This window comes from Rhineura floridana, chromosome 10 (assembly GCF_030035675.1).
Source record: "Rhineura floridana isolate rRhiFlo1 chromosome 10, rRhiFlo1.hap2, whole genome shotgun sequence".
NCBI lineage: Eukaryota > Metazoa > Chordata > Lepidosauria > Squamata > Rhineuridae > Rhineura > Rhineura floridana.
In genome coordinates, this window is record NC_084489.1 from 54180151 (window position 1) to 54192461 (window position 12311).

Sequence of the window (12311 nt, forward strand, 5' to 3'; positions counted from 1 at the left end):
ATCTGTATGCAGGACATATCATATGGAAAGTGGGATTGGACCAAGATGAAGGAGGTGTGGAAATCGGAGGGAGAAATATCAAAGATATGCAGACGATACCATACTACTAGCAGAAACCAGTAATGATTTGAAACGAATGCTGTTGAAAGTGAAAGAGGAAAGCACAAAAGCAGGCCTACAGCTGAAAGTCAAAAAGTCTAAAGTAATGACAACAGAAGATTTATGTAACTTTAAAGATGACAATGAGGGCATTGAACTTGTGAAGGATTATCAATACCTCGGCGCAGTCATTAACCAAAATGAAGACAATAGTCAAGAAATTAGAAGAAGGCTACGACTGGGGAGGGCAGCTATGAGAGAACTAGAAAAGGTCCTCAGATGTATCACTGAACACTAAAGTTAGGATCATTCAGACCATAGTATTCCCGATCTCTATGTATGGATGTGAAAGTTGGACAGTGAAAAAAGCAGATAGGAGAAAAATCAACTCATTTGAAATGTGGTGTTGGAGGAGAGCTTTGCGCATACCATGGACTGCGAAAAAGTCAGATAATTGGGTGTTAGAACAAATTAAACCAGAATTATCATTAGAAGCTAAAATGATGAAACTGTGGTTATCATACTTTGGACACATAATGACAAGACATGATTCAGGAAGACCAAACAAGAGATGGATTGATTCTATAAAGGAAGCCACCGACCTGAACATACAAGATCTGAACAGGGTGGTTTATAACAGATGCTATTGGAGGTTGCTGATTTATAGGGTCACCATAAGTCGTAATCAACTTGAAGGCACATAACAACAACAACAAATCTTAATTTGTTGAGGGGACAGAAATAACAAGAATGAACATTGGCCTTCGTTGGTCTGTCATAACCTTAGATTTAGAAATGGCCTGATCCCCATCCAAAGATACATTAACAAGTTGTAACAATTTTTTTAAAAAAATTATACCACTCAATTTGATAAAAACCTCTAAGCGGTTTACATGAAAGCAATAAAAATACACCACAATTTTCATTATATATTATTCTTTAGATAAATCCAAAAGAGGACCTAAAGAGGATTACTGAATGTTTATCATCATAGGGCAAAGTAAAACGTTAAAAGTCTCACTACTTAAATCTCCCCCTGAAAGCAGTGAGACTTAAAAGTGCTTAACTTTGCTTGGATTGTACTCCATGTTTGCCCTCAAATAATTAAATTAACAAAATATTGTATTAATAATCCAATAAATCAAATTACAGATGTTATAAATTACCTAATCTGAAAAAGCATAATATTAATGTAATCATCGTGCTTTACTAATAGAGCTTTTTGTGAATAGCTCACAATATGGAATGAGGATTGTTTCAACAGTGAAAAATCAGTGGCACAATTGAGAAAATGAACCTTTATGTCTAGATAGTTAACTTGGTAAGATTCTGAATATGCATTATTAATACTCACGGTGTTCATCCATTCATTCTCATTGTGGTCAGGCATTGTGAACCATGCATCCCAAAGATTCTGTCATATACTGCCAGGTGTACAAACAGCTGCTGAAAAGTTTTCAGTCTAAGGCCACATCTAACTCCTTGTTATATAGTCTGACTGTGTCTTGTTTGATCTGGATGTTTGCCATGCATGCTATAGCAACTTCCTGATTAGATTACTGGAATGTGCTCTACGCTGGTCTACCCTTGAAGATGGTACTTTAGAAGGTACGAGACACTAGGCAGCATGTTGTTCTGATTTTAAGAGATCTTTATCAGTTGCCAGTTTATTTCTTAGCCCTATTCATGGGTGATGGCTTTGACCTGTAAAGCCTTAAAACAGTATTCATTATCTCAGGAAATGCCTTATTCCACGTGTCGTTCCTGGAGAATTGAAATGTGCAGATGAAGCTCACTTCCAGTTTCTGTCCATTCTGGCTGGTAGGTTGTATTTCACAAGAAACAGGATTTTTTCAACAGTAACCCTGGACTTAAATTCTTAGGTCCTTCTCTTTGTCTGTTGAATGCAAGTGTGGGAATTTTTTATTTCATTGACCTTTGGCGGGTTCATATTTTAAAAGTGCAGCTTGTACTGTGGTTTTCCTGTCTTATTAAATTAATTTTTATACATTTATTGCTGATTTAGTTTTGTGACTCGGCTCAGAATTAACTGGAAAGTATGGTTTGTGCCAGCAGTAGTTAAAAACCCTCATTAAGGTTTGTGCTTCCAGGATATAATAGGAAAACCATGGTTTAGCTATGTTTGCCTGTTTTCATTTTTGATCTGGTCAGGACTTAGTTTGTTTTCTGGTCTTGTGGAGTTGATGAAAATTTCAAGCAACGCTGGTTGGTCATTGCAGCACCACAGATAGCTCCCAGTGAGCAGTGTGCTCCAGCAAGGGTTGGAAGGAACAGACCACCTCTCCTTAGCTAAGCTCCCTTGTAGAGGAGCCCCTTAAAGGACCAGCCCTTTGGCCTGAAGATGGACAATTCCCCTGCATTCCATGGCCTCCCACCTGGTGTGTTTCTGCACTGTTAGACTTATGAGTTTGTCGGGTCAGGAGAAGGTGCCTGTGAGGGTACCAGCTCCAGTTCCAAAGGCTTTGGTGATGTGGGAGCTGTTTTAGTGGGTTCCTGCCTGCCAGGTTTATTTATTTATTTATTTATTTATTTAACTTGTATACCACTTTATATTTCAAAAAATCTCAAAGTGGTTTACATTTCAACAAAAATTAATATGTTTTACATTCAATATTATTGCTAATAATAAGAAAAACAATCTACATTTTAAGTAACATAATTGAGCAATACATCTCTAAACAATATACATAACATGAAACCAAAGTGAATCATATACAAAACAAAGAATATAACAATTATAAAGTATATCTAAAAATTCACATGAATATTACAATAAAAGCACATATACAATATTTTAAGCCTGTTTTAATTGGAATTAACTGTTGAGAGGAAACCACTACTAAAAATGGACCCATACAGCATCAGGGCCACCAGCATTGGAGAACAAAGAAAAAATGAGTCTTTGAACTTCACAGAGGATTCGGGGGTGCTGCAACTGGCTGGTTACACTCACCAAAAGATAACTCAAATCTTGTATCTAACAAAATCTTATGAGGTGTTGTGTTTTTGGTGCCACAGACCTCATGGCCCTTCATCAAGACCTCTGCTTCCAGTGTAGCCCACACCCCAGGGCTTTCCTAATCTGACTGCCTGGTGGCCTTCAGCTCAGTCCACGCCATCCCAACCATGGTGTCCCAGATCAGCCCTTTGTTCCAGACTTCCACAATCAAGCCCAAGTCCAGGCGGCTGATCTCAAAAAGAAAGTCTTGTTCCCAGCATGGCTGGTCCCCTGGAAGACCAGCAGTTGTGCTCTTCACATTTTGTACCTTAAAATGCCTCATTGTTTTTGCTCACTTCCTGCCTTGGGCCAGTTACTCATAGTTTGATGATGCACAGACAGCAAGTCCCTCTGGGAGCAATAAGACTTGTTGACATTCCATCGCTCCTAGGAGGAACTGTGCTGCAGGGAGCGTCATATTCAGCATCCGCTTTGTCTTCTGGATGGTAATAATCATAGACTTTTACTGTTGCTGGCTTTAGATCCACCACTTCTGTTTCCTGGTCCACAGACAAACTAAAGCTTTGAACATTTTTATCCAGCTAATCTAGGTAGATGCTGATCTTGTCAGGCTCAAATTCCACCTTTTTAACTAGGGGCTTCTGTAGCAGCTTCTTCACAGACTTCTTCACAGGAATATATCCAGACAGCATATTCACCTCTATCAAGACCATGTTGGTTGTATTTCGTGTCCCTGTGTAGCTTACTTGGAGGAGGATATCAAAATGTTCTTTGGAAGCCTGGTTGCATTCCTTTGGTGATGTCTGTACGCTCAAAGCAAAAGCTTCAGACTGTGGAGGTGCTTCATGATATCGAAGAATAGTCTGCACGTAGACGCAGCCATTCCCCGACACCTCCACACTGTATTGACCAGGAACCTCTGGGAGAGAGGCTTGTTGCAGCACCAGCCGGTTCTTCTTGTCCACATGGAAGTCATGTTGGAAGCCCTCACTGGATTTTACCAGCACTTTTACATCTTCTGTCTCACGATAGGTCAAGGCTGCATATGCGGACAAAGCCTGCAGAGCAAGCACTGTGTTCTGTGTAGATGTAAAGCCCCCATAAGGGTTCTGTAGCTTGGTGAGAGTAGGTTCAGTGGTCCTCAGATCACCAGCATCAGACTCAGACCCAGGAACTTTGTCTGGGTCCTTAACTGATAGCACTGTAGCCTCTTGCTTGGTGTCCTGGTTAATGCTGGACTCTGTGCAGGAGCCTCTTGAGGTGAAGCAGTGACACTAACCATGGTTTGTCCACTGTCTGTGAAATCAGATATAACAGCAAATTATAATTAGCTGTGGGCTTGCTTAAAATAACTGGTTAATTTAATGGCTAATTGAAAATGGAAGCAAATGCTTCCAATCTCCTTCATATGGCTAAATCAGGATAGGGAATGGAGATTTAGCCACATGGAGGAGATAGGAAGCATTTGCTTCCATTTTCGGTTAACCATGGTTTATCATTATGCCTGAACTACATGGTTAGCTTTAAGTATGGTTTATCTAAGGGGTTGCCAAATTGAGGTCTGTGAACCACCATGAGCTTCATTCAGGCGGTCTGCGGTATGTCTGTGGATTTGTGGTTAAAGATGGGCAACGGCACATCCATTACATTAAATATTCACATTGAATTTTAATTGTATTTTATTGCTGGTTTTATTTCTTATATTGTATTCTGTTGCATCACAAATGGAATTTCAATTGTAATACAACAAAATATAACATATGAGAAATAAAAGAAGCAATGAAAATACAATGAAAAAGCATACAGCACCTAGCACAGCACATTAAAATGGCTGCAACAGGCACAAAAGTCATTAAATGGTCTGCCAAAACTCTCAGCAATTTTCAAGTGGTCCATGGGGGGGGAAGTTTGGGAACTGCTGGTTTATCTAAACAAGCCAGGATTGTAAACTATGCTTTGAAGTTGATTGGTTGGACAAACCATAGATAAAACTAATCCCCCAATGCAACCATGTTAAAAAAAGGTTTATAAATAATGGTTTCCCATCATGCCTGAATCCAGATTATGTTTTTAAAGGATTTTAATTTGCTGATATTGGTTTGGTGTGGAAACATTTAAAATTAAATGTTAAACCACTTTGTAAATATTTAAAGTTAAAAAAATGATATGTAAGTGTAGTAAATAAATCAATATTTTGTACATTATTATGTTAAGCCAGATTCCATGTAGTCTCTAACATTCCTATGGAGAGCAATCCCAAGCATGTCTTCTCAAGAGTACGTACCACTGAATTCAATGGGATTTATTCCTCAGTAAGGGTGTTTAGGTTTGCAGCTTTATTCTATACACCTGAAGTTAGCATGTCTCCCAACCATGCAATACTTTCTGAGTCATTCAGCTAACCCACAGGTTTAGGGCAAGCACGGGAATTTCTCCCTAGCACAGCATGGTACAACATGGAAAATCTTTTTTAAAAGCTTTATTTCCAAGAGGGCAATTTGTTAACAGGCAGTAGCATCTGCTGACCTACCTAAGCTCACAGTCCTTTTAAACAAAATCTGAAGTCCTTGCTTGAGATCAGATGGGTGGGTACCCATGACAGGATCTTTTCAGTGGTGTGCCAAGACTGTGGAATAAACTCCTAAGGAGACATGGCAGGCTACCTCTTAGTTTTTTTATAACTATTGAAGACTTGTTTGTTTCAATGTGCCTTTGACTTGCAAGTTTTCTGCCATTTTGCTGGGTTTGGTTTTTAATCTGCTGCTGTTTTGCTGGGTTTTTGTGATGGTCATTTATTACTGGAACCAGACTAAATTATTCTGAATGAGCATGCACATTTTTTAATGTTCATAATAAAGACCAAGCATAAAATGTAACATAGTTCAGTGTACAGATCCCCAGTATTCTCTCAAACGTAGCCCCTTGGTCTGCCTCTTGTTGCCTCCTGGAATTGCACTGGTTCACTTAAAAGTGTGCAAGCTGGTTGAATGCAATATGCTAACTGAATGTGCAGTTGAATTGTTTCATAGCAATAATCTAAGATGGAAGCCAGAGGAGACACACTCCTAATACTAATGATGTTCTCTTTGGTTTTGTTTTTCCCCCCTTGTCCCTTAGACCTGATTAGCTTTACACAAACAATGATTCCAAAGACTACAAGATAATTACCACTGGCTAAGCAAGAAGGCTCACTGGGGGCATTACTGCAGCTCTTGAAGGGTCTAAGAAAGCATCCTGCTGCATGGTCCATCTGTAAAAATCTCTGAACACATTGTTCCAATAGCAGAGGACTGACTTGTATGCAGGACGATCACCACAGCACCTGAAACACCGCAAAAAAAGAACTGGGGAGGAAGGAAAGCAGTATCACCATGGAGAAGGACAGCATGACCCTAGCTGATCAGCAATATGAATGTGTAGCTGAGATTGGTGAAGGAGCCTACGGGAAGGTGTTCAAGGCCCGGGACTTGAAAAATGGAGGGCGCTTTGTAGCACTGAAGAGGGTGCGGGTGCAGACAAGTGAAGAGGGGATGCCACTTTCCACCATACGTGAAGTGGCTGTATTGAAGCATCTGGAAACGTTTGAGCATCCCAACGTGGTCAGGTGAGGAAGCTGGGGGGGGGGATAGTGGTGGCAAGTCAACTGGATCCCAGTTATGTACATTGAACAAGAAATTTTGAATGTTCTGAACACCAGGCTTAGGATATGTGCCTTGTCTGAACACTAGAATAGTTGTATGGAATGAGTTTGAAGTTTGCTCAAGCATATTAATTGCCAACCTGCCTAACCCACCTTGAGCTCTGCCTCCCACGCATTCAAACATTCATCTCCAGAGGCATAGGTGTGTGACTTAAGTATTTGAGTGGATGGGCATGAAGCCATGTGAATGCTGTGATCTTCTTGAGCACAAAAAGGAGGAATAAAAAGAGAAGTATTCTTTTGTCCTGGGTATTAATTGTGCCAAGTAAAACTGATTCTATTCTTTTAGCACTACTAAACACTGCCAATATGGCAATAAGAATCCTTTACTCTAGCTGGGACAATTCTGCTGTTTTAGAGACTCAGAATTTGGTCTAGGTTATGTAGCTTTCTAATGCATCCCTTTCCAAAAGATGCAAGGAAGTGAAGAGTATGTTAAAAGTCACATTTAAAATTCAAAATGAATATGTAGATAAAAAATAGCAAAGGCTGAAATCTCGCTTAGCTGTAATCTTAACTCCAGTCACCAAAAGCCATGTCTGATTTTAAAAAAAATGTTTCCAAAAGATGCTCATGATTGACCTTTATGTCTCAACATGTCTGAGCTATCTGAATGGTGCACATACGTTCTCAAGGGAGTGCTTTAGGCGGATCCTTAAAATTATGGTGGATGACTGGATAGGAGGTGGTCTGGCAAGTTTGTTGGACCCAAGCATCAAGTAAAATAAAATTTAATTCTATGTGACCTGGAACTACATTACTTGTTAGTCCACAGTGGTAGACACATTTCTGACAGTAATTCCTGTCCATTATTCTGAAGCAGAAATATTTTATTTATTTATTAAACTTCTATTCTACCCTTCCTTCCAGAAGGACCCAGGGTGGCAAACAAAGGACAAAACACTACAAAATCTGAAAACATCTCAAAAACAAAACATCTTAAAACCATTTTAAAAGTAAAACGTCTTAAAAACATTTTTAAAATTATTTTAAAACATCTTACAATTCCAAAACAGACACAGACTGGGATAAAGTCTCTTAAAAGAGGAATATTGTGGCAGAAGATAGAAAATAGAAGTGATTAATATTAATTTACTAAGATTAATTGTTCAAAGCAGTGCAAGGCTGCTTGTCAGCAATCTGACAATTTTGTGTGTTCACTTTTGTGCTCTTGTTACTAATTATGATAGCTGGGGAAGAATACTCGTTGACCACTTTCATGGGTGTAGTCCCGTCATTTTAATCATACATTTCTTTAGATGAGTAACATGTTAGATATGTGATAATGTGAGGTTTGAATGGTGATTAATCATAGAAAATCATGCCCGTACATACCAAGAGTCATGATAGAATTTGGAAAGGATCAGGCTGGGAGTTTTTGTGACATTTTCTAAGGAATCTCTGCTAGTATATAATTAATCAGTAATAAATCTTCACATTTAGTCCATTATTTTGGAATCCATTAAGACAAACAATGTTTTTGTGTCCAGTTTACAAAATAATTGTACACCTGCAAAAATAGATTTGAAAATCTTTATTTTCTGCTTTGTTAGATGTAGCGAAAGATCTGTACTATTATTAGGAAGACGATGTAAATTGCAGTTTGTATAATATGGTAGATGGGATTGTTCTGTGCAAAAGATAATTTTAATCATCAAGCATTGCTGCTGATCAAACGCCATGATTTCAGTAGAATTCAGTCCAGTTAAAATCTGTTGTTTATTATTCGAGAGCAGTTTTTCAACTAACTGTTCATCTACTTTATACTCATATTTACCAAATTTTTGTAGGAAGTCAAAAGTCTCGCTGAAATCCAAATACATTTAGTTGGTAGCATCCCCCTTGTCTACAAAACCACTTCTTCATTCAGATAAAGAAACTGTTGGCCTAGTATGACTTCCTCTTAACAAATTTGTGTTAGTTAGTTATACCATTTTCTTGTGAGCTATGTAAAAACTCTTGACATTGATTATCATTAGATATGCACATATAATTTCTGTCTGAAATTCAGTCAGGCTTGCCACAGTCTTCACCACTTTCGCAGTGTCTGGTGGTTGCTCTGTCAGGGTGCTGGTAGATCCTGGAGCTGGAGCTGGTGTCTACTCTTCAGTGGCTCCTGAGCAGCTCTTCCACATACAAATTATTTATTTATTTGAACATTTATGAACTGCCAAAACATAAAAATGGCAGCATAAAATAAAACCATTAAAGCATTTTTTAAAACCCCATAAAATACAAAACAAGTGGCCAATACTGAATCAAATCAATATTATAATAATTTATATCTTCGAACATTTATTTCTTCTAAATCAAAATTTAGAAGATCCATCATTGAACAAACAGTAATGTGTCATCTTAAAACTAATTGATTATGAGAACTATTTGTGATGAAGTGGCTTGATGTTGTTTAAAAACAATATTCTTTAAAAACAATAAAACGAAGAGGAGAAAACATCTCACCACAACTTGGGACACTCTGTGCCTAGGTGCTACACTGTTTCTACCATATTTTTAGGAAGTAGACATTTTACTCAGAATAGTCCCACTTAAATTAAAGTTAGTCATGTCCATTAATTTCATTGAATCTATTCTAAGACTAACATTGGATACAACCAATAGAATGAAATTAAACAATGTTTCGAATTCTATTTTTAAATCTATTCAGTAGGGCCCACTCATGTGGCAGGTTAGGTTCCAGACCCCGCCGAAAAGCGCAAACCGCTGAAAGCAGATCAGCTGTAGCGCGGGGGTCTGGAACCTAACCCGCTGATCGCGCCGGGAGTCTGATTGCACCAGCTACAGCTGATCTTCCCCTCCTCTGGTGCGATCAGCTCGAGCGCGGGAGTCTGATCGCACCAGAAGAGGAGATCAGCTGCAGCGCTCTACAGCTAATCTTCCCCTCCTCTGGCGCAATCAGCTGGAGTGTGGGGAGCTCCAGCCCCCCCTCCAGCTGATCGCCCTACTGGTGCCGTATTAGCGGAACACTGAAAAGAGCAGGGCGCCGAGAAGCGGGGCTCTACTGTATTTTGGTGTCAGACAATATATTTGAGAAGAATGCTTTTAATTTGTGGGGGAAAACTTTAAAAAAACTCTGTACAGGAAAGACAAAAGAACTTGGTTGTTCTCCCCCCCCCCACAACCAAACATTGTATTAAACAATATATACTATTGTATATATTGTGAAAGGTGGGGTGATGTCTAGTTTTTGGCTGGGATAGATGGATCTATTGTCTGCGCTGTACTGCTGTGATTAGAGGTGGGTTAAAGGAATTATGGGTCAGGGGCAGGGGAGGAGGGGAGTGGAACTGCCATGATGGTAGGTAGGGGGAGATGTGGTGGGCGAAGGTATACAAGGTTGGGAGGGCTAGTTATATCAAAGTCCTTGCCCCTCTGCTTTACCCACTGTATCTTGGAATCGGGAGGCCAGTCAGCCAATTCCTGGGTGAATGGGCTGGGTGGCTGCTTACTCAGTTGTGTCCACCCAGGTACTCAGTGCAGCACCATTCCAGGTCAGTGGGGCAGGGTAGGGTTGCTATCATCCATAAAAATCCCACTTCCCTTGCCAGGAGACCAATCCATACTGTGTGTGAGTTGGAGGAATTGTTTGTGGTGCTGGGCCAGAGTCAGAACAGGGATGTTGTTAGCGCACCGTTCACCTCGCTGCACTACAACCTCCCTAATCAATCTGTCAGAGGTAGCCTCAGATGTGGTGTTGGAGAACCCCTTCATGGTAGTTTTGGGGAATTTCAATATCGATGCTGAGACTGTCTCATATGGGCTGATTCAAGATTTCATTGCCTCTGTGACAACCATGGGACTGTCTCAGCACATCAGTGGTCTGGCTCATGTATTTATTGAAGGGGCCGTGTTTGGCAGAATTTGTTTCCCAACAGATATCGGGATAATCCCCCATTACTACTACATTATGCCTCCTTGAAATCCCCCATTACTACTACATTATGCCTCCTCGAAACATTGGCAATTTGCTTTTCAAAAGTTACATTCTCATCTTCTCCTTGGTTGGGTGGTCGGTAGTAGACTCCAGGCACCACATTCCTTTTGTTACTTGCCCCATTAATTTTAATCCAGATACTCTCGGTGGAGCTACCAAGCTCATCTTCCTGTATTTCTGTGCAGGGATACATATTTTTAACATATAGTGTGACTCCACCTCCCTTTTTATTTCTTCTGTTCTTCTTGAGCAAGTTGTATCCTTCAATTGCTGTATTCCAGTCATGGGAGTCATCCCACCAAGTTTCAGTTATACCTATCAAGTCGTAATTGCCCTCCTGTATTAAGAGTTCAAGTTCGTCCTGCTTGTTTCCCATGCTCTGCGCATTAGTATACAGTAGGGCCCTGCTTATACGTCGGGTTCTGTTCCGGACCCCTGCCGTAAAGCAGAAAACGCCATAAAGCGGAACCCCATTGACTTTAATGGGCCGCGTGGCGCGAAAATGACGCGAAAACAGCGCAAAACATCGCAAAAAGGGAAAAAACCTTTTAAAATTGAAAATGAAAGGTGCCGCATCAGCGGAACGCCTTAAAGCGGAACGCCATAAAGCGGGGCCCTACTGTACAGACATCGAAGACCATGTGATTTATGGCTTGGCTTCCTTACTACATTTTTCTGAGGGCTGTTACTGGCCCCTATTAGAGCTGATCTCTTTGGTCCCGCTACTGTGCATAAGCCTTCATCAGTCGTTACCACCAAGTTTACATCTCCCTCCCCTTTAGGATTCAGTTTAAAGCTCTCCTGATGAACTTCTCCATGCTGTGGCCAAACACATTCTTCCCAGTCCTTGTGAGATGCAACCCTTCACTTGCCAGCAGTCCATCTTCCAGGAAGCATAGCCCGTGGTCCCAGAATCCAAATCTCTCACTTCTGCACCACCTTCGTAGCCATTCATTCACACGGAGTATTTTTCTTTCCCTTTCTACTCCTCTAAGTACTGGAAGGATGGATGAAAAAACTATCTGGGCCCCAAAGTCCTTGAGTTTCCTTCCCAGAGCTTCAAAGTCTGATGTGATTGCCAGATGTGGGCCAATAAACTGAAACTGAATCCTGAAAAGTCAGAGGTGTTATGTATTCCAGGTTCTTGAGTCCAGGAGATGGGAAGATGGCCTGTTCTGGATGGAGTTGCACTCCCCTGATCCAGGGCTGGGTCTAAGGCTGGAGCTTCCTGGTCGTCCTCTAATGAGGACTCACCCAGCTTGGGCCTGACAGATTGGTGTGTCCAGCTGGGCTGAATCCAGGCCCTCTACATCCCCCCTCATACTGCCACAGGTGACCAGTAAAGATGTCCATGCCAACCTTCTGTTAGGGGATACACAGATCTGCAGATTGGACCTAAATTTGTTGGGTGGAGTGAATTTCTTTCTGTGGAATGTTAATACATTTTATTTATTTGCAAAAAGTTTCTGTATCACCAACATTAACAAAAAATATCGTTTTGGTGAACAGCATATAATCAACAATAAAATTACATTATAAAACAAGTACAAAATAAATCACAAATTAGTAGATCAGCTTAA

The 12311-nt window shown here is 40.4% G+C and overlaps 1 protein-coding gene and 1 pseudogene across 5 annotated transcripts in view; one reads left to right on the forward strand and one right to left on the reverse strand.

Annotated features, from left to right (window-relative positions):
• CDK6 (cyclin dependent kinase 6) overlaps window positions 1-12311 on the forward strand; it is a 143290-nt gene that overhangs the window by 7136 nt on the left and 123843 nt on the right. For all 5 annotated transcript variants that reach the window (XM_061585901.1, XM_061585899.1, XM_061585900.1 and 2 more), the window contains one exon: window positions 6197-6683. In XM_061585901.1, coding sequence (XP_061441885.1) covers window positions 6451-6683 — 233 coding nt within the window. In that variant the 5' untranslated portion in view covers window positions 6197-6450. The remainder of the gene's footprint in view (window positions 1-6196; window positions 6684-12311) is intronic.
• On the reverse strand, window positions 3421-5676 carry LOC133364820 (alpha-2-macroglobulin-like protein 1; annotated as a pseudogene).